General features: G+C 47.5%; 1 protein-coding gene and 1 long non-coding RNA gene across 2 annotated transcripts in view; one reads left to right on the forward strand and one right to left on the reverse strand.

The window, feature by feature from the left end:
- The window catches only part of SPRED2 (sprouty related EVH1 domain containing 2), a 66014-nt gene extending 48572 nt beyond the window's left edge, over positions 1–17442 (reverse strand). The window contains exon 1 of the mRNA XM_069787495.1: positions 17186–17442. Coding sequence (XP_069643596.1) covers positions 17186–17232 — 47 coding nt within the window. The 5' untranslated portion in view covers positions 17233–17442. The remainder of the gene's footprint in view (positions 1–17185) is intronic.
- Positions 16377–21426, forward strand: LOC138686111 (uncharacterized). The gene is made up of 3 exons (XR_011325441.1): positions 16377–16972; positions 18757–18869; positions 19081–21426. It is a non-coding gene; the product is annotated as an uncharacterized lncRNA (long non-coding RNA).
- The last annotated feature ends 1533 nt before the right edge of the window (positions 21427–22959 follow it).

Below are 22959 nucleotides of genomic sequence, written 5' to 3' on the forward strand. Positions count from 1 at the left end.
AAATCTAAGTAGACCAGCTGTTAATCTTTTCTTATTTTTGTTTTTGTCTCCCACGTGTGTTAGCGTACAAGAGTTTGTGTGACAAAATGTTTTACGCCACCTCGTAGCTCCTCACGTTAACTGATGTTATTGGTAATTAAACAACTCGCATCAATTACAAGCAGAAATCGCAAAATAATTAACAGACACAGACGGAGCCCTTGAGCACCAGCTTCTAGGAAATCACTATCAAGAGCACTGTTACAGTTCACGCTCTCCAGCTAATTAAGTATTTGAGGCAGCAATGAGAATCTGCACCCGTATACAGCTCTCACCAAGGTTCCCCATGCTTCACACCCTGACATGTCACCCAGAAATGTCATTTCAACCCTGAAATGACACGCACATATTCTGGCTTCACCCCTTCTTTGCTCTAGACAAAGATGAACGAACAAGCTACCAAAAAACCCTGGACAATACTTCCAGAAAAATACCAAACTTTCACTCCCACCATTAAGGTAGTTCATCAAGTGTGAGCCAATTCGCAAAATACAACAGTCCATTTTTCTCCACTGTCTGCCAATAGCCAACAGATGCTTCAGAAGTCATTCATTGGCTCTTCAAGTCCCTTTCTTCAAAGTAAATAAAAATAGTATGAAGTAACAAAAAAGCACAGTAAAATGATGGGTGCCTTGTCCGAAGCAGCCTTCCAAGCATTGGCAGCCCTGGTTACAGAGTACACAGTGCACAAGGACATCTGTAAGCCATCTGATGCTGAAAGCGTTGACCTCTCTTCTTCTGGGGCATCTCATGGCTTCTTGGCTTTGCAGAGCCCTGGCTGCATGGGGCGTTTTTGCCTTATCCATTAAAACAACCAGTGTCTGGGGTCCATGGGTAGGTACTTCAACAAGTCAGAGACGCATGCCAATGACATCAGAAATAAAATAAAAAACAATAATAAAAAAATCAAGCAGCTTTAAAAATTTCCATGGCACTTATAGACTGTGGAGTCTCCTGCCAACCAAGGTAGCAATGGGGAGGGCTGGGCTTTGGTGCCAGGGCCCCTAGATGCCCATCATGCCTACGATGACCAGCTGTTGCCAGTATGGAGGATGGTACAGGGACTATTCCAAAAATCCCACTCCTGGATAGCACTCAGGACTTCCTCGTGACCCTCTGCCAAACAAGCAGCATTGCAAGCTCAAAGTGGCTCCTCACTTGCTTTCCTGAAACACTGCTATGAAATCAGCACGGACGGCTTTTATGAGGCCGGTGGTGCCAACACCGTTTCAAAATAGCAGATTTTATTAACTTTAACCTGCTAACAGCTGACAACGCAATAACCCACATCCATGGGCTACTGAAGGTGCTACATCCCATTTAGATTTGTAGGGCTAAAATTAAGCTTTTCCTTTGATATGGAGTAATTTTTGCTCAGTGCCCCAATGCTTGTTCGAGCAGGCTTTCTATTTACCTGGGGCAAGCATGCTCTTCAAGTTTAATTAGGTCATATCCCAGGCTGAAGAATTTAATAGTTAATTGAACCATCATGCCAACCTATAGTGTGCTCTGCATGTGTCTCATGCCTTGTGTAGCGGAAGGCCATGGGTGGGAGAGTAGCTTGGGGTGGGGAGAAGGTTTAATTTTAGCCAAAAGGAAGAACACGTTCAGCACAGTGTCTAGCTAAAGAAATAAAATAAAAATCCACTCTGCCACAATCCTGCTCCATGACATGGGCAGACTAATTTATGCACGATCCGTAACACAGAGGAATGCTAAATGGCAAAAAAGTGTTCACAAAACTACAGCTACAGCCATAGACAACGTAAGCCAAGAGTGGTTTGCTACGCAACACAGGAAGAAAGCCTGCACAATGCTTGAAGCTACCAAAGCCTTAAAGCTACCATGCACGTCTGCACCAACACGCTGAGGGAGCACATCGTAAACTTCATCCTTGAGCCATTGTGACCAAAGTCACAGCCTTGCAGAGGCTCCTGGTTGCACTCAGGCAGGAGACTGTATCTTCAAGCTACCTCCTGGTTACCAAACACATGGGAAATACCTTCTTATATAAACAGGTTTCTTGGAAGCTTACACATCCCCGTGCCAGCCTGTTGTGTGTTTTTGTAAAAAAAACCCACAAAGACCAATCTCAGAGAGACTTTTTCCACATCTGTCAGCACATAGTTGATCAGAGGGAAGACAGTAACCATCTTCTGACCTTTACAACAAAGAACTCTTGACAAAATTAAGGTTATCCTGCAGAGGGAAGTTACCACATACAGAAGCAAATATCTTCCTTAAGCACAAAAGAGCTTATTATATTTAGCATTTTAATCAGATCATGAATGACAAAGCTACATTGCTACAAAAGTAGTTCCCGTATTTGGGATGTTCCAAAATAAAATGAATATACAGAAACTGGATTTTAGCCTTTTAGGTACTTCCTTGCCCATATTTCAGGTCTACAGTTTTCAGAAGTTAAATATAAAACAGCAAAAAATTGCACAACCTGTGAACATGCACAACCCTTTCAATTTCTTTTATTCAATTAAGCAAAGAAACTCTTGCATGGGAACAGTTGTGTTGCCTGCAATGCAGCACCTTCCAATGATCCACATTTTCCCCTCTCTCCAGTGTTAAGTTTTCTCTGGGTTTTAAAAATTAACCTTTGCTGTCAAGGGAGTTTCTAAATCCCCTTTATGAATTATACAGCAAGAAAAGCTCGAACCAGGTGCTCAGCAAGGCACATTCCTATTGGAGCCATCCAAGGAAAACCCTGCTTGGTTTTCTGCCGTCTCACCAACCTAGGGAGCTGCAAGGGCAGCTCAGGCAATCTATGGGTGGGACCTTCCTGGACCTTTTATTATGCATCCTCTAGAAAAGGATTTTAAACTTCTGGAGGTTTTTTCTGTCCAAAATTTGAAGCTAAACATCAAATCAGCAAAACACCTCAATGGATTACATCCTTTCATTGATGAAGACTTACCATTTTCAAGCGTCTTGAAATGCATGACATAACAAGAAAATTTACTGATGGATTGAAGAAAACCTTTCTGCATTTTCTGTACTTGTTGCAAGAGACCTTGAGCACAGCTTTAGGCACCGGACAGTTTTCTCCTAACACAACACCGCTTCTGTAAAACGCAGCACAGTTCCCTTAATCATTTGCTTTGCACCATGGACTTCCATGCCGCACACCTTTCCTCGCCAACCACAGACATCCGTCATGCTTCAGTCACCCCTCCCTGGCTATTTACTTAAGGCTGGGTACAGTCAGGAATTCCTTTGCATGACAAAGCGTACAAACATGCTTTTATATGGTGCATTTTGATGCTGGAGAGTGCACTCAAGGAGTTTCCCTTTTCTATCCTGAGGAGCTGGTTTTACTCAGAAGTTCAGGGAACAGCCGGAGTTTCTTGCTGACAAGTCACATGCAGAAGTACAGGAAAGAGGCTGAGCATTTACTCCTTCCACCTAAGAAAACAACAGCTTAAAAGAGTGGTTGGGTACTAGTTGTTGGGAGCCTCTTTCAATTAAAGAACTTGCAAAACCCAGAGCATCCCTCTCTCTTAGGCTATTTTGCAAAGAGGGGCTCGGTGTGACCTTGTGCTCCCCACCACTTCACAGAAGAAAGCAGAATCATGTTTTCCTCTGCAAACATCACAGCAACTCAGCGCTGCCAAGCAAATGCATACAACTGCTGTTGTTGTACCTCCGGAGTCACCTAAAGCTGCACTGGCTTCATGTATCTGGGTGACGTGGAGCGAGCAAGGCAATGAGGATGAACTTTCGGCATGCACACTTCAACTAGCGGTTGGGGCTGAAACCAAAAGCACATCCCCTGCTACCCTGCCACGCTGCTGGGCATCTACACTCTGCCAGAATCCAGAAAGTAAAGACATGATGCTAGGCTTAATGGGTGAGGAAAAAAAGCTAGGTGCTCTGTACCTGATTAGAAACGCAGCTCTGAACAATAAGCCAAGGAAGATGCACACCATCTGACAGTGAAAGACACTGTCTGCAGACACAAAGAAGACTCAGTTCTACTGGTCTAAGAAGAATACAGTCACCACCTTCCTGCGCCCCTTGTGTGAAGGGGTGACCCAACTGGCCCACGTTCATGTCGTGGCAGTTTATAAAACCACAAACTGGAATGAACCAGTACAAAAAACATAAGTATTTTTTCTGCTGACCCATCACCAATTATGTCAACAAATTTCTCTGCCACCCCATCCTTCCCTTCTCTCCCTACTGCTCCTATTACACACAGGGATGTTTACTTCCATATACACTGCAAAAAAATCCAGTACTAACTGTACTCAAAAACAATGTTGGTAGCTATTTACCAAGTATTTTTTAATGCATCCTAATATTTGGACTATCACTTTCATAAAAAGATGAGAGAGGATGTGAAGCATCTCTCTTTGATTCTCAGTTTACAGCTGAAGGCCAACTAACATTAACCATCTGAAGAGACAACCTCTTCCAGCACAGGCATGTTCCCTGCAACCACCAGTAGCAGTTTTCAGCTAGATCCCTGGAAGTCCACTGAATGAGTCCTTTACAACATTAATTGAAACAAACAGCCTATGTTATATATTGTCTCCAACTGTTCCACAGGCAACTGGTCAGAGATGACAGATCCAGAAGCGTCTTGCAAAGCAGCTGGGGTTTTCCACCCTTGCTTACAGGGCAGGGGTTGGACAAATGCAGCACCTGGCTGCTTTAAACATCTATACCATGAGTAGGTAGCCAGGGCTCACCACCGGTGACCCAAGGTGCATGATCATCTGGAGAAGGTCCAACTGAGGATGCTCATTTCTAGTCCCACCAGTCTTAAGCTTTCTTTAACTTCTAATTAACTTCTTTCTCTACCATTCATACCCCAAGCACAGAAATCAGAGCAAATTTTTCCTTCTTAAAACATGTATAGTGAAGTACTACTTGCAGTTGAGTGTTTTCAGAAGGGTACCAGACTCACGTAGAACCACAACCTGGTAAATGGTCTTGCGAAAAATTATTCCTCCTATTCCTGCAGCAGAGAGGAAGCAGAAGAGGGAAATAGTCTAGTAATATTTAACTGTTTTTTCTTGATGCAAAGTTTGCACAAAAGTTGTGTTTTACTGAAATCTCAAAATTCAAGTGCTGGAACAAAGGACACATTTTCCTCTGTATCATCTTACCCCAAATCAACACACAAACCTTAGATACATTTGTAATCCAAAGAGAACTCAATTGCAAAAGCACCTAGTGATTTTATTGCTTCAATCACTGCAGAACTTGTAGTGTGTTTTGTCCAACACAGGCAAAACCAAAGCAGCAAATGCTCTCCTGCTCACTGCTATTCCCCTTTGGTTTTGTTTTTTTAAGTCAGCGCTGAGAAAGCAAATTAAGCTTCCGACTCTCAACTGCTATAATCGCATGAGTTCTGCAGCACCGACTCCAGAAGTTTATATATTTTCTTTTTAAAACATGAATGGGAAAGCATACACAAACACCCTTCTTTCCCCATCCCTTCCTTCCAATAAAGAGGAGTGGGTTTTTTTTATTCGACCTTATGAAAGACTGGGGAAGTTATTCCACCAATATTCTGATAAAGGTAGCCCACACTTCCTCAGAGACATAGTAAAGGGAAGGAGGAAAAAAAAAACCCACACCCAAACACCCCCACCAGCAACAAAGCTGCCAGAAATATTTTTAAATTACTTTTGTATAAAATAGCGAATTATATCAACAAATTAACCCAGTTTACAGTTCACCTAGAGCTCTCCTGAACAAGAGAATATAGAGCTACATGGATGCAGAGGCACTGAACACCACAGAATTTGGGTGCTCCATAGCCAAACCCTCGCATCCAAGATAAAAACGCCTCAGATGGAGCTTTTTGTGTTTCAATTTATAGATCTTTATGATCACCATTTCTAAAATAATCCATGCAGCTGCTAACTTTAGGGAAGTCTTTTTTGTTGCTTATGGGGGTTTGGGGTGGGGGCTTTTCTGCATGCCCTGGAAATTTATATCAGGGATTTTGTTTAAAGGCATGCATGCAAAACCAAATGAAATGAGTGGTTCGTGGCAGACTTCATTAAGCCATAATTTTTTTTCATTCATAGGCTGTGATTTCGAAGGGCTCCTTAACCGCTCGCTGGGGGAGGATTGGCACAGCTGAGGTCAACAGGTGCACCAACTGCTAGCTCCACACCCCAAAACTGGGAGACCCCAGCTAGATCTTGGCCTCTGGGTACACAAGCATTTCTGGGACCTAATAATAAAATTGGGAGAGAAGCAAGAAAATTTTTAACATGCAAACACAGGAGAGAAGTTGTGTAAAAACATCACTGTACCACAGGCACACATATTTTAACATCATCCAGCCCAGCATCGTGCAAGATGGCCATGGCATTCCCAGGACCAACAAACTGTTTTGGAGTTCAATCCAAGGCATCAAAATAAGCCTACTTTTGCCTCCCCTTTATCTGCTGTCTGTTAATCATTTCTATACATACCACATATGTATAAGCACAACTTCTAGGTGGGGGAAGACACCCCCCCCGCCCCCCGCCATGCACATCAGGTCAAACCCACCCTCCTTCTGCCTCGGCCCATCCACACCAAGCCATGCAACTCTGCGTTTGGAAGGCTTTTAAACAAAAATGGTCACTTAGCCAGACGAACTGACCTGGGAAGGTTTATGACTTCTGGGTAAGGGCAAGGCAGATGCAGACTTTTTTAATAACTAATAAAGGACAGACAGACCTGATAAACAGCTCAAAAAAGTTGATATTTATCATACAACTTGTTTTAGGAGCTACTGTAAAGAGGCACATCATTGACCTGATAAGATCTTCCAAACCAGTAGAGTTTATGTATACATAGGCATAGGGGGAACTGGTTTATTTGGGCTCTAAGGTTCTTCCTGTAGGATACAGTGTTTATAAAGGGTATTTCTAGAACTTCCTGACTGCATTTGTGAGACCATGCTCTCCGTATGCCTCCAGCTCCTCTTCACACCAGCCTGCCTGTCCACAACATTTATATCCAGCGCCTTAGAAGTACAGAGAAGCTATAGATGCTTCACAAGAAGTCCCACAGTTCAGCAGGACTGAGCTCCAAGTCACTAAGGTGGACAAGATACAGGAAAATTACAGTTCTTCTGGATGTGTTTTTCCCTAGAAAAATCTGCAAGTTGTCCTTGTCTACATAACCCATAATGCTGTTTGGGTTTTTAACTGCATCTTTAAAATGCATCTAGTCCCCTTTCTCCCTCTTTCCTAACACTCCCTCTTTAAATTTTTATTTTATTTATTGTTTTTAACCAAGCTAGCTAACTTTCTACATTTCAGTTCCTTCCAACAACAAGAAGCAGCTCATCTCCAGCACTGCTTAATAACTTTCCAGCCATTCAACATTTGGGCTCTCATGCAGTATTACAATACCAAAATGCTAAATACTTGCAGAATAAAAAAAACCCCAGGAAATTTTTCTCTTGAGCAGCTCTAGTGTTTTAGTTGTACTGCAGCCTTTTATTCTTGTTTTTAAACACAGAAAACAAGCTCTAAGTTCTTCCTCTAGTTCATCTGAACATCTGATGCCTTTTTAAAAACACAAAGTCATTCAAGCAACGCCAAGTATTGGAATTACTATTTTACAAAATTCTATACCATTTCCTAACCTTTCTATCTTTACAGCCACCAAACTGCATACATCCAGTAACAACATGTAAAGCAATGACAGGCTGCAACCAGCTTAACACCTCCCATGCCAAATTTCAGTCAAGGATGAATTATGTTGGCAGTGCTGTAAATCTCCAGTGATAAAGTTTTTGCTGTAATTTCACCAGTATTTTAAAAAAAAGCACAAGCATGCTCCACTGAAGTATCAGCGGCTTTTCTGTAATTTATACACACATACTTTAAATACATGGAGTGTAACAAGCTCTGAAATACAGGGATTTACGCTGCGGTCTAACAGGGTAGCTGTACCCTGGTTCTCCGTCCCCACCAAGGCAGTGGGGGTTTTAATAAAAGTTAAAAAAATAAAAATAAAAAGTAAAATAAATCGGTGCTAAGGAATCAGGCACCTTGGGTTTTAGGAAGTGTGATCAAATAAGGTGGCTGCATTGCCAAAACCATGGAGAAGGTGGTAGAAGGCAGGCCTAGCCCCCACTTTTAGCAACGTGCTCTCCCACGCACGCAGCTCTTCAACGGCCAACCTGGCAGCAGACGAGGGTGAATTTCTCAGCTTGCTGGCACCGTGAGGACCCACTGCGTTGGGCATCTAAGACAAAATTAGGCATTCATCTCCCTGTCATGCTGCTGGACTTCTGTCCTCACAGCCCTACCCATGCAGTACGGGTGAATGATGGAGAGATGCAAAGGTCCAAGAGTTAGAGGAAACGTGCTATGGAACAAAAGCCAAGTTAAACAGCTGAAAAAACTCTGAACGTACTTTGAATGAGTCAAGGTGATACTTTCAGATCTCTACATAATTTTTAAGAACCAGACTGTTTGTAAATAGCCTGCAACCCCAGCCCCAGAAGCCCTGCAGCAGCAGCCGAGTCTACTCGCCAGCTCTGCTGATGCCTTCCAGCAGCTCTTTACAGCATCCCTTTGATTTTTGGAAAACAAAAAAAAGTAGCTCTCCAGTATTAACACCTGGATAATTTTTCCTCTTCTCAGCCCTCAGAGATCTTATAAGGACCCCATGAACAACCATGCTCCTGGCACCCCAGCCCAGAGGCAGGGTGATGGCCCGTAGGGGAAGAAGGATGCGCATGACGAGCCGCCCGGGCTGCTGCTTGCTACCGGGACATGAACCCAGCTATTCACACCCCCCCCTTGCCTCATTGTGTCCCAACTTCGAGGCAAAGCACACGCTTCCTTATGTGCTGCAACTTGAAGCATTAGTAACCTTATATCAGCTTGGGGGCATACCTTTCCACTCATAAAACCACGTAAACAGCCAGCTTGCCTTCCAAGTGCTTAAAAACCCAAGCGGGAGTGTTTGGACATGTCAGCGGAAGAAATGCAGCGAGTGAAGGTGAGCTGAGTTCTAGGCTTTCAGCGAGCGCAAGCATGTGATGGAGCAGGCAAGCACGATGGCTATCTTTTTGGGCAGCATCCCCCTCACCTTGGGGATCTGCTCAAGGTGCTACGGGTGCAGAAAAATGAGAGTTGCCCATATTTAAAGGGAGGAACCCCCCACCTAGAAACAGATATACACAAGGCTATGGGAGAGCCTTCTTTCACCTCATGTTCCCTCCCTTAAAAATGCATTCTACCACCAGTATGTAAATTAGTAAAAAAATGAAAAGCATAAATGGTCTAGAGACTCAAGAAGAAAAAAAATATTACACAGATGTGCTTTAGCTCAGATGCTAATTGCTGCTAGTGGCATCAACTAATCCTAAGCATGGACTTAATTCCTATAAAACCACATCATTTAAGAAATGTTGTCTTTCCGCAGGCAAAGGGAGGACGAGGAAGGAGCTGGTAGGCGAGACCGTGGTGCTGCAACAGGCTCTGGTATTTAGGGAAGAAGCTTCATGATTTCCCTCAGCATTTTGAAACTCTGACTGCTGTGCAAACACCTTCAGTATATTTCAGCTATTGCAAGGAAACCAATCTTGCTCCTAACTACTCACCAAACAAGCAAGCAATGCTAAACATTTTAATGTACAGCACAGGGAGAGAGGCTGCCTAGACCTCAGACCTACTTTTAACTAGCAAAAATACTAATGGGACTATTCAAACAGGACGTATGTATAATACAATTAAAAAAAAAAAAAAAATCTAAGTGTTTCCAGACCTCCTCAGGACTTGAGCGCATGTGCAGAACATGCTCCTGTCCTTGCACGGCAGTGCAGGTCCTTACAAGCAGAGAGACGTGTTTCCCATATGCTAGATCAAAAGACATATCAGGTTTTACAACACATCTCCCAGCGCCGTCAATGTGAGCCTCACAAAGAGGAACAGCAGAGGTGTAACAGTGACCAACTCAACATTCCTATTAAAAAAAAGGGGTGGGGTGCAGAAAGTGGTTGCTCTCAACAAGAGACACACATTTTTGTTGCTACAGAGAGAGATGTACACAGGTAACAAGTCCTAATGTTACTTTTGAAAGGCCATTTAATACACCTGCAAACAAACAAAAAAATCCATTTAATTGTTTACGTAGTTCACTAAAGATGCTATTTTTGGCTTGCATTTTGCCTAGTTTCTGTAGCACCTTGGACAAAAAGCACTAGCTAGCAAGGAAGGAGCTCCACCACCACAGTAGTCTTCAGGCCATGAAACGCTTTTCTCCTCGCTAGGCACTGCTGCCAAAGTCCAAGTACTTTGTGGAGGTGGGCAACTCCACAATCTCACTTTTGAAAACACCACAGTTGGGGAAATCAAGTAATTTTGTTAGAAAGCCCTGTAACCCCTCCGTCCCATGCCTGCCAATAAGAAGTTTCCTTCCTAGCTGGAATAGCCATCAGCTATTGGGCTCAGCTGATACACTCAAGATCTCTCCTCTGATTACAGCACATGCAGGAGTTGAGAAAAAAGAGGAGGGAAAAAACCAACCAAACAAAAAAACAACCCCAAAACATAGTCCTTGAAGTGTGAGTTGCAAGCAAAGAAAGTCAACGAAGAAAGTTATTCAGAGAGCCTAAGAACAAGAAGACTGGAGACAAAAATAATAATTTGGGTTAAATCTCATTTAGACTTATTGCAACAGGTAGAACCTGCTAGCTCTTGGCAGAAAGGTCTTTAACAGCCTTGAAATAATACTTTGTAATGTTGCTTTTGATAAACCACAGCCTACTTTTAAGGTGAAGCATCTACTTCTACTGCATGAAGCAGACAGTGTTTTGCTCCAATGGCTACAGCAGGTGCACGTTATGGGACACCACCTTCCCCTGATGCTAGGAAGAAGATAATGGCCAGCAGAGTTTGGTTTGCACCAGGAGTTGCAGTGATGGCAGAAGTCCTGCTTCCAGACAAGAGCAACATGTGAAGAAATAAAATAAGCGAGACGCAAAAAAACCAACCCACCCAAGAGTGCAGGAGAAAGGAAATGAAAGAGCGCAAAACAAGAAGCGAAACGGAGAAAGCGGGCAGGAAAGTGCAGAAACCCAGCAGAAGGAGGGAACAGCCCCTCGTTGGCTCTGCGCGGAGAGCTGCTCTCAACCTCAGCCAGAGGCAAAGCCACGTCTCCCGTGCCACAGAGCCGGCCAGCGGGTGCCAGGGCAAGCCCGCTTCCCTGGGTACGATGGGTACGGGGCATGGGAGGGAGGAACCACCGGTGACTTTGCTAAAGGAAGGACAGAGATGACGAAGTGAAGACATCCTCCTGGACTTAAAGAAGATGATCTTCCTCTGCCCACACAACACTTGTTTGACATCAAGCTGGAGTAGGAAAAGAGGTGAGGAGCATCGCTATGATATTTGCAGGTACCAACACCAATGGTCACACCCATATGATAAAAACCCCCAAAACAACTGCACCAGCGGGCAGAAGCACAGTATTTGGGCATTGCTATGCTATTCTTGCTGCATTAGCAGGGCTCGCCCCCTCACCCTGGCTCCATTTCTGCAACCCGGCACCCTTGACTCACCAAGCAGAGGGGACCAGCGGACAGCCTTGCCATACAAGGAAATGAAGCATGAGAAACTACGCAGGAAAACCCAACCTTTGCTCCGAAAAGCTGATGCAAAACCAAAGGTGAGGGTTATGCACAAAGGGAAGGCATCATGAAGGCAGCCGGTGCAGCCCAGCTGTGTTTCTCTGCAGCTTCAGAGGGTCAGGTTTTCAGTACTAAGCAAGCACCAGAAAAATAAATTATTAAAGGAAATTTGACAAGGAAAGGGGGGGACATGGGTAGGGAAAAGGGAAGGAAGGAAAAGAAAACTCACAAAATCTTGGCAGAAAGCCAACAGGTAAGAAACAAACAAACAAAAAAAGCATTAGAAACCATCAGCTGAGTTTACCCACAGCCAAGGTAGGAAGAAAGCGTCAGTGCAAGCAAGGTGCTGGGAGATGCTGCACTGCTCTGATTGCTGGCAGGCTTGGAGAAGCTCTCTCTTACCAGTGCTGGGATTCATTTATGTGACAACAGCTTCTCACTTGCTTTTGGTAGTCCACAGAAATGGGGACCGCTGCAGCTTGCATCTGCTGTCAATCAACTCCACAGTCTATTTGTGCATTCTTTAGTCAACTGACCTTTTTTATTTTCTTTCTTTTCAAATTTCTGCACTGCTTCAGAAGTGCAAGTCCTCCAAAAATTAAATGCTCCACTTAGCAAACAGGGCATATATCAAAAACGCAGTCTCCAGAGCTGTACTTTTAGTTTTACTGATCTCTGAGCCCTCTCTACTCCTGCACATCTCTTGCGAGAAGGATTACCTTCTACTATTAAAAAAGGGGAAGGAAAAAAACCAAAACACAACACATTTTTCAATGAATTTGTTGTAGGGAGCATTTCCTATGGCCAAAGTTGGTCCTAACAGCAGAGAAAGCAAGAGGTGCACCTTTGCCAATGACCCACGAGATCTTGACTTCTGGAGAAACAGGGTGCTGCCATTCAATGGGCTGGATCAACATACAACATCACTTGTGTCAGGATGTGGCCGACTGCCTGCACCCTTTCGGTACTCAAACTTTCCAAGCACGTCCCTCCCAGGTTTAATACCTCTGGAGGATCATTTATTCTTATTCTGCTGTAGGGAAGGAAATTGAATTTATCGATTCCTCGAGCATGCCAGAGAGTGTAAGAAAGCAAAAGGAGGGATTGAAACCAATAGTTAAGTTGTGCCTCATTCCTGAGCTCCTATTTTCCAGCCTGGTCCAGAATAAGGACAATTACGATCATCTCCCTGCGGTTTGGTGGCCAACAGGAAACAATTTTGTGGTTTAAATCCAGCTACCAGCAAACTGAGTCCACGTTAAGAGTGAGCCTTGCCACACAATGTACTTTTGTTTGCAGCCTTGGGATTTAATTAAACGGGCAGATAAAGCCTACCTTTTAACCCACGCTCAAGGGTGCGCCCCAGCAAGATAAAGACCAGGCTGCAAAAACAGGTCAAAGATGATCCCATTGCTGGTGCAGCATCTGCACCATGCTTGAACATCGTCCCACCGCCGCCATCCCACCACACATCCTGCCAAGGACAGCCTCCCCAAAAAACCTCACTTTCTGGCCCAAAGGTGGGTTCTTTAGGTTTTTCCTCTTCAATACAGGATCAGGGTTATCCAAGGGTTGCCTGTGGCCATAGCATGGACTAACGTGCTGAGAAACTCAAGTCCAGCTCCCTCCTGCTAGTGGCAACCCTCTTCCCACAGGTTTCCCTTCTAGTTGTGTGACCAAACACCCTCTCCATATGTCTTCCACCTACAGCTCCTTTCCAAGGCATTTCCAAGACAGAAGTAGAAAGGGTAAATCCCTTTTTTCCCCTCCTTCATCCAACAGAGCTATTATTCCCATATAAACAGCAACTTCTCCCAGTAACTGAACAAAGCAGCTACTTATATGTCACATTTTAAACAGGCATGTTTTCAGGCCAAGAAATAAACAGTTATATTTTGGCAATCCTTCATTTCCTGTCCTATTTGTGAGCAACAATGTCATGACATACAGTGTGTCCCATGCCTTCCTCCCCAGCTTAAGCTTGCAGCAAAAAAATCTAGCTGAATGAGCTGCTTATGACACCTACAAAAAAATCATCAGTATTGGGCAAAAGCATGGTGAAAATGAAGAAAAAAGAAAAAGGAAGAAAGAAGTTATTTTTTCAGTGTAAGGGGCAAACTGCAATATTGATGGACTCAGTATTCAGAGCAAGCATCACCGGTCACTGCTCGGCAATGGAGGGAAGCAGGATTTTGGGACCAGTGAAAGGACAAAGGAGCATGAGTCAACTTTAATTTTCCTTCCCTGGACTGGGAAAAACGCATCACCCCAAAGCATCGGTACAATCTCACGCTGTATTTTGCTGTGCGGGACAATGCCACAGCAACCCTCTACACCGCCTGAGACATATCCCACTTAACCCAGCTCATTAAAAACCTCCGGGAGACCAGTCCCGCTTGCGAACACTTGGCATGTGCGCTCTGGGCTCACTGGAATAAATCAAGTGCGTGTTTGCCGAGCATCGGGGACACCCCGGGGACGCAGCTGCTGCCTGGCTCAGCCAAGGCGTCGCAGCTCCATCCCAAGCAGCGAAAGGCTGCGGACCAACACTTCCTCGTTCTCTGACCTTTTCCATTTAATTACTTCCTGTGACTTTCTTGGAACCGTGCATCGGAACGAGCAGGCGGCAGCCCCCGGGCATAACCGAATAGATTTACGGGTTCAGCTTCATCCTCCTACTTACAAGCGGAAAGATGCCAGCAGCCCACCCGGGAGCTGCTGGCCACGGAGAGGGTCACCGAGGCTCGCCGCAGGCAGCTGCCCCTCTCCCGGGTGCAGGTAGCGCTGCCCAAAACTCTCCCACCGCTTACGCTTAGCGCCGCAGCTTCGTGCCTCTTGATTTATTACCGGGTGTCCCCGTTCCCCCCCCGCCCTGCAACGTGCAAAGGAGAAGCACAGCAGCGATGGGGGGCAGAAGGAGGGAAGCAGAAATAAAGGCTGGGAAGCAGAAAGAGGCGCTCGCTTTGCAATGACAAACTGACCTCTAAGTATCGATCTGAAACGGTGCAGTCCTGAAGGGACCAATGAGTTTCCAGCATCCTAAGCCCCATTTTTTTTTCCCCTCCTCGGTCTTATAAATTGTTTCAAAACTCAAAATCTTACTGAGCTGTTCTCAAGGAATTAAAAAAAAACAAAAAACAACAAAACAGGGGGGAAACCCCTCATAATTTAGTTGAAGAGGGTTATTTTAAAATGCATCCTATCCCGACAGTGGTCCTTTTTTTGTAATCTGGCTGTTAACATTTGCTCACAGTGCACTCAGTGAAACGAGAATAGCTATGCAAATTAAAGCCAGATATCTAGGGCAAATAGCACGCTGTACTACCATTGTTCTGACAGCTTGAGAAAACTTATCAGGAGACCCTGTCCTTATTTCTTTTAACACCATATATATTGAGGAGGGAGGGAAAAAAAAAATCAAATCACTTCACCCACCACTAAAATGAAAAACAACCCATGAGTCACCAGCTTCAGCGACACTATCAATCAATGCAAGGCTGGAAGCAAAGAGCTTACGGAGGAAACCACGGCTTACCTAAAACACCTCACCATGCCCTGCAAGGCGAAGGCCTGGACTAAACTGCAATGAGCCCAAATGCAGCCTCCAAAACAGCTGCTTGGGATGTGCACCGGGGTAAGGACCATGGTGCATCAGTTACTCTGAAAGCCAATACATCCAGCCACCGAGAAGACAGCTAACACTGGCCTGGGAAGTGGGCTGAGCACCAGCTCCCCGTAGCCATCAGCGCTCCCCATCTCCCAAGGGACTGAAGCACAATGTTGCTGGCTTGACCAGTGACCCCAGGAGAGGTGGCGTGACCCGAGAACTTCCCTCCCTAGCCCAGGTAGGACATACACGAAACCCGTTAGCTGAAGCCTCCCTCAGCATGGCAGTGCGGTGGCACGTGGAAGAAGAATTGACTCCAAAACAAACTGCAGCCTACAATTAAGTAAAAAAAAAAACCCCAAAACCCCAAAACCAACCATCAGAGCCAAGAGCTTGCTGTTTTACACCGACACTCACCTCCACACCAAGCCCTGCAGGGAAACACGTTCAGAGCAACATCTTCCTGCAAGATGAAGATTGGCGAACACCAGCTTTCATCTACTGAATCGAGTTAGGTCTGCCCCTGTGCGCTCAAACCCAGAGACAGGGACCCACCTCTCCTCTTCTTGTCCAATTTGAGAAATGAAACCAAAAAAACCAAACCAAGAACCGGCGGGTTTTTATTGGAAACAAGTTGGCCGCATTTTTCCAGCCTGCTAGGTCATGGCAATCTGCGAGAGAAAAACTCAAGTTTGTTTGTTTGGTTTTTTTTTTTGTTGGAAAAACCATACCAACTTCAAAATAACCACAATTTCAGAAGCTACATATAAACGCGTATTTATAGTCTCTTCATTAAGAAGTGCCAAAATAACAATTCCTCTTAACACACACGTTGCAGGCAGAAGCCATTTCCTTCTCTGCTCACATTTCTCCAGTAAATTGCCTTAAAATAAGTTTGACGTTACAAAGGTATAAGAGCAGTACATGCCGCCAATTATGATTTTTTTCAGACTCCAAAAACCGAGCCGAAAAGTTGCACAATTTTGACGCTGCTTTATAAGCCCTGAGAGAAGTCATTTTAAAGCACGGTACATCCTATGGCGCTTGGCACGAAACCAGTCCTGCACGCAAGTGAGTCATTTCTCTTGACTGTCAAAACCCAGAAAGAGATAGCCAGGAACAATGTTTGGGCCAGCCCGGCTTGTAAAAGCCTTTCCTGTAATACCTTTAACTTTTATTTTGGGGAAAAAAAATGTAAAAAAGGAAAAGAGCACTGTCAGGCATTTTGAAAGCCTTGGTGTGGCCTCTCGGGAGGGTTTATCTGTGGGGAGGTTGCGGGGATGCCTTTGCGGGGGGTGGGTGCAGCAGGCACCCGCAGCCCCCCGAGGGGAGGGGTACGGGGGGGGGAGGGGGTGGCGGTGAATGGGGAGGCCGCCGGTGACCGGGTTTATGAATGCGGCGTCATGTGACGGCGGCGACGGCCGCCCTCCTATTCACAAAACGGCGGCGGCCGGGGCGGAGATCCGCGACGTGCCCCCCCCCCCCGCTTCCCGATTCCCCCCCCCCCCCGCAACGTCGGGGGTGCAGGGCGGGGGAAAAGGAGCGCACCGCCCTCCCCCCCCCCCCGCTTCCGCCGCAGGCCGCCCCCGCCGGGCGCCCACGACCCCCCCAGCCGGGGCGCGGAGAGGTGGCGGCCGGGGGTGTCCGGGGGTTCCCCCCCCGCACCCCGCCGGCCCCGCGCCTCCCGGGGGGTTTTTATGAATGAAAAGGCGGTATGCAAATGAGCGCGGCCCGGGGGGGGAGCGCGAAATGGCGGATGCGCGGGCGGGCAGCGCGCACACGTACGCGCGTGTCCGTGTCCCTCTGTCCGACCGCGGTCCGTGTCCGTGCGCGCTGGGAGGGGGGGGTGTGAGGGATCCGCACCGGCTCCCGCCGGGGCAACAAAGGGTGGCCCCCGCCCGCCGCCCCCGCCCGGCCCCGCTCACTCGTCAGGGTAGGCTTCCTCGGTCATCTTCTCCCCGTCTAGGCTCATCCCTCGCCGCGGGCGGCCGGGCTGCGCCTCCGCATCTTCCTGCGCTTCACATGGCGGGGGAGGCCGCGCCGCGGCGGGCCGGGGCTGGCGGCCGCGCCGGGCCCGACGGCGCGGGAGCGCGGGCGGCAGCGGGGGGGGGGGGAGGGGGGAAAAAGGGGGGGGGGGGCTACGGCCGCGCTCGTCGCCGGGCGGCGGCGGCCGGGGGCGGAGGAGGAGAGGCGGCGGTCAGCGCGCCGCGGAGGCGCGGCGGGGCGCGGCGGCGGCGGCGGCGGCGCGGGGTCCGGGCCCGGGGGAGCAGCGCAGCGCCCGGGGGCAGGCGGCGGCGCCGGGCCAGCCCCATGGCCGCGCTCACGCCATGGCGGGGCGCCGCGGGTGGCGGCGGAGCGGGGAGGGAGGGGGGTGGGGGGGGAGCCCCGGCAGGAAGCGGCGGCGCTGCCGAGCGGCCGCGGCCGCTGGGAGCGGGCAGGGCAGCGCCGGACCCGGGAGGGAGGGAGGGAGCCGCGGCGGCCGCGGCGAGGAAGGAGGAGACGCGCCTGCCAGTGGCGCCTCCCCCGCGACGGCCGCGGCCCGCCCCGGCCCGGCCCACCGAGCCCCCGCGGCGCAGCGCCCGGGGTGCGGCCGCCGCCGCGCTCGCCTCCGCCCGCCGGCGCCGCCCCCCGCGCCGCAGCCCCCGCGCCCCGCCCGCCGCCGCCGCCGCTCGGCTCGGCTCGGCTCGGCTCGGTCCGGCTCGGCTCGGCTCGGCTCGGCGCGATTCGGCTGGGTCCGGCTCGGCTCACCTCAGCTTGTCTCGGCTGGGTTCAGCCTCACCCAGCCCCGCTCCGTCCTGTTCAGCCTGACCTAGTAAGGCCCGGCTCAGCCCGATCTAGCCCACCTCAGTCCTGCCAAGCCTAGCTCGCCTCAGCCTGACCTTGCCCAGCTCGGCTGGGTTCAGCCCGACCCAACCTAGCCCGGCTCGGTTCGGCCCAAGCCAGCCTGGCTCGGCACAGCTCCTTGTCGTGGCCAACAAGGCCCTCAGCAAGGATTTACGGCCCCGTCGGCGATTAGCGCAACGCCGTGTGCGCAGCGAGGGTTTTAACAGCCTCTTGGTAGAAGAAGAGCTCAGGGAGGCACCTTTGCCCCCACAGGGCCGGGTCCTGAGGTGACGGGGCTCCTCTGCCCGTACAGCTGGGCTTTTCTCACCACCCTTGCTTGCATTCTTCCCGTCCCATTTTGCCTTCTACAAGAGCTCAAATCAACCCCTGGAGCCATGCTCAGCAACGCTATGGGGTGAGCGCAGGCATGCTGGTGGCATCACACAGCTTTTTTTTGTAGGTCAGTGTAAATGTTTTTTGCTACAATGAACAGTGCTGTAACAGTAAACACTCTCCCAGCTTGTGGTGTGGCCACAGCTACACTGTGACATCTGCCCTGGAAACTTGCTTGGTCCACAGAGGAGGGGGTGACAGGAGCTGACTTCTGAAAAGAAAGTTTGGCCCATGAAGTTGAATAACTAGCAGTGAGTTTTGGTTTTGCTTTCTCCATCAGGTCGTCTGTGACTGGGCAATCCTGGGAGAAGAAATCTGTCTGTCCCACCCAAGCACATCACCTTGCCCTTCTGGCCTCCGCAGGCTCCTCAGCTGCAGCATCTCTTTCCCATTGTGAGTAGGGAGATGTCCCATCTCTGCTCTCACTGCGTAGGGATATTCAGACCCTGTATGGTTGTGATTCCTAAGGAAGCCACTGACCGATTTATCTTTCAAGTCTAGACTATGGGATTTAGTCTTGAAGAGGCGTTCAGATTTTGGGGTCGAGATTGTGTTTCTGCTCTGTTGGGTTTCAGTTTCTGAGTGCTGTAAATTTTCTTTTCAGGAACAGAAGTGGAAACTTGGAGAAAAATCTGTGGACTGCTAGTAATGCGATGGAGGCAAGAGCTGATGAAAGCTCTGAGGTCTTCTTTATGGGAGGTTGCCCCCAGGGAGAACGAGCATGTCCTTTGGAGATGATATCAGAATCTGCAGCTTTGGTGGCATTACAGTATTATTGTCATTGCTAGAGGTTTGGCTGTAACACCAGATAATGTGTGAGAGCACAAGCCCGCTTCCCTCCCTTGGCAGCCTGTGGCATGCTCATTCAGGTGGCAGTGCTGCCTTTCTCCCCATCCCCTTCCCACCCATTCATTCCTCTGCAAAGCACGGTTTGACACCCCCTTGGCTGTGCTAATGCATCCACCCCCCCCCCCTCACCCCCCGTTGGGGAGTTACACTGCTGGATCTGCTAAATGGTCCCAGCTAATAATACCCCCAATACCTCTTTATTTTGGAAAGTTATTCAAGGATCCAGCTTGCAGAATGGCATGATAAACATCTTGGCAAAGCTGAGCTGGCAGCGAAAGGAAGTGTCAGGGCAGGAGTAAGCAGTTGGGGGCAAGGAAATGGCAGGAACGTCTTCAGCTGCTGTACCATAAAAGACCAGATGTAATGATTTGACACACTTCCACCCATCCTGTGTCGGGTTTTTTTTTCCCCCAAACAATGCTGAGATTGCACAGACGTCTAACATCCTTAAAATCTTCCATGCCAAAAATTTCTGTGGTCAGCAGGAGCATCAATGCACATGAAGTGGGGAGTGTGGCATTTAGCAGTTGGCTACTACAGAACTAGAATAAGGGGAGAGTTATGGCCATGTGAAAAACCCAAGGTGCAATCATGTAATTAAAAGGCCATTGTAATGCATATACCTCTGAGGAGGACTGGGTATTAATCACTGCCTGATTAATGCCTGGGAGCTTGACTGTATGATCTGGGTGTATTTTTATGTATTTGTGTATGCGTATATTTGCCCTAATGGTGAGAAGCAAACGTGTCTGAGGCTTGGAAGCTGAAGTTTTACTCGATCTAGTTTCTTGAGTCATTTCCTGTGGGTTTGCGAGATCTCATATTTGATCTCTACTTTCACTGTCCTGCTAATTTGGAAGCTAAGCTATTTATTCTTTAAACACTTGCTCTCACTGCACAACCCTCTTACTATTACTTTCATACCAATAAATATTGAGTTTTATTTTTCTAATATTTAGGTTACACTGCTGGTTCTTGTGAGTAGCGCTTTCAAGATGACTGACTTTTCTGAATGAAAAGGCTCTCAGAGGTGCAATTTCTGTTTGTGCATTGTACTGTTTATATACAAAGCTTCTGCTTACACACAGAATAGCACTTCCCTGTGATGCAATTGTTACGATACCTAGAATTAATTAGCCATTGGTGGCAGAGCTTCAAGACAGCAACTTCTGTGTACTACCAGTTTGCATGCTATGACTATTCTGCATTTTATATTCAAAAGGAATGTTTATTTTGCAGCGTAATACTTTAGCCATTGCAGAGAACCTGGTGTATGGACCTTGTTTCTCCTTGGGCTGAAAATGGACTTCTCCAAGTGCTGTTACACCTTTAGCTAGCACTTATTTGGGGCGAGAAGCACTGGAATTTGAAGCGACGGAGTTTAGGATGACATTTACTGCAGGCTTGCAACGTAGCCTCCTACCTTCACCTGCTCTTGCTTTTAAAACCCGTACCTTTGAGCTGAAATCTTCCACGCTGTTGATTTAGGAACCTAAATATGAATGTCGGTACCTTGTTGACTGTGCTAGTTTCAATGACTTTTCCATTGACTCACTTGGTGACTTTGAATGAGTGAGGAGTGGAAGTCAGCATTCCTGAATCATGCCATCCTCCAGACAATTACCCCCCTCCCCGATAATTCTTTTGAGCAGAAATCATATTTTAAAAGCAGTGATTACATCTGTGTTTTCCCCCATTATAATCGCTCAGAATTTAAGAGCTACAGAAATGATCTGCAACATTTGCGGTCAGCTTGAAAGCTTTCAGAGTTGACGCATTTTGGGAGGTCACAGAGTTTGGAAATACTAAGGCTTTTTTTTCAGCAGGACTGGGATTTCAGCATGCAGTTTGGAGAATTGTTGGGAGGATTTCAGGCACCTGCCAGGGGAAGAGGCAGTGGAGGACTCCTCACTTCACAGTCTTCCCAGGATGTCCTTCTGAAGGGCAGTAAGATCAGAGCAGGAAAGCAGAAAGGAACCCTCACTGCCAGATAGGCCGCTTTGCCCAAGATCTGACTATCCCACTGTTTTCTCCATTTCTTGGTTTTTGTAACCATGTGTTTTACTAGGACAGAAAATGGCAACAAAGCTCATGCAATCTCTTTGCTACTGCATGCATGCGCCTTTGTACAACTTTGAGATGCTGGGTCTGCTGGCCAGGGGGAAGAAGAGTAACGGAGGAATAGGGAAGGAGAGTAGAGATCTCCAAAATAACCCAGTGCTCAGCAGTACAAAAAAAGTAAATGGCTGTTTAGAGGAGCAGCTCAGTGCTTTCCGCTGAAAGCAGAGGTAAGAGCAGGAGCTCAGCCCTTTCTGGACACCACGGGCAACAGCAATGTCCTGGCAGCTGGGAAGGCATTGACCAGCGCAAGCAGTCAGCCGTGAGTCACACGTATGGGACAAACCTGGTTTCATTCATGGCTGTATTCACGAAACCATGTGCTCTCTTTCACCCTCTCCCAAAATAAAAGCAAGGTTTATTGAAATGAGGGGATTGTGAGGAAAAGGGGGCTTTTCCAAACCCTTGCTTTTCTACTGGGCACCCTGATGTCCTCTTAATATTCAGCAGTATGTGATTTATAGCCCTCCTGACATGATGGTTTGGTGTTTCCTTTGTGTGCATAACTTCCTTTTGATATAAAGGGATGATAACAAACCTAAATTGTAATCTCACAAGCACATGACACATTGTCTTTGTGGTGCAGACAGCAGGAAAATGCTCTGATCTTGAGTTCAGCACTTCAGATTCCCCCCCCCGAATTTCACCTTGGTGACAAGGTGGCATTAGCAGGTTTATTGAGACAGCAACATTGGCGTGGACGATTCCTTCAGACGTAGTGATGCAGGATGACATTTTTGGGGAGTCCTGCTAGAGTTGAGTTCCCAGCATGGACTCAGCAAGAGATGGGTGCAGAGCTGCTTCTTGAACTTCTTGCATACCTTTTTTTGCTGAATGCTTGGAAGGAAAAACTGCTACAAAACCTTCACATATCACCATCGGTTCCCCAGCAGTGCTTTGCTTCTGTGCATTCCCAGCTCAGAGCACACCCTGGCCCATTGGATCACAAAATAAGTGTGCACAAACTCTGCCAGTGTCACAGATGCACTGGCAACCTCAGGATTAGTCCTAAAGCTGGGCTACTTTTGGCATGAGGGAAGGGTTGCTCTCAAGATGCTTTTCCGCCCTTGAGAGGTTTCTGCATTTTTGATACAGCTGTTTCCAGGGCCTCATGAGAGATGAATAAACAGATGCCAAATAATCTGTTTTTACTTCAGGGACCACAAAAGTGGATGGATCTGGGAAAAACACTGGAGCTGTGCACACCTTTTCCTCCCCTCCTTGGGGATTATTTGAATTAGGCTTGAACCATTAAGTGTATTTTAAGAAAGTCACCTTCCGATACCCAAACTTCACTCGATGAACAGTGTTCCTCCCTTTCTCACACAGTTAATGGGAGACCATCCCTTCTGAACACCCGTATCTCCTTTATTGCAAAGCTCTTTGGTCGGCCTCAGGATGAACTGTTGACTACTTACTTTGGCAAAACCAGTTTTCGTGGCTTGACCTGCTTTTCTCACCTAGTGTCTTGCTGTGAGTAGAGGGTCCTAGTTCAGTATCTGAGCAGTTATAATTG

This window comes from Haliaeetus albicilla, chromosome 7 (assembly GCF_947461875.1).
Source record: "Haliaeetus albicilla chromosome 7, bHalAlb1.1, whole genome shotgun sequence".
NCBI classification, from domain to species: Eukaryota; Metazoa; Chordata; class Aves; order Accipitriformes; family Accipitridae; genus Haliaeetus; species Haliaeetus albicilla.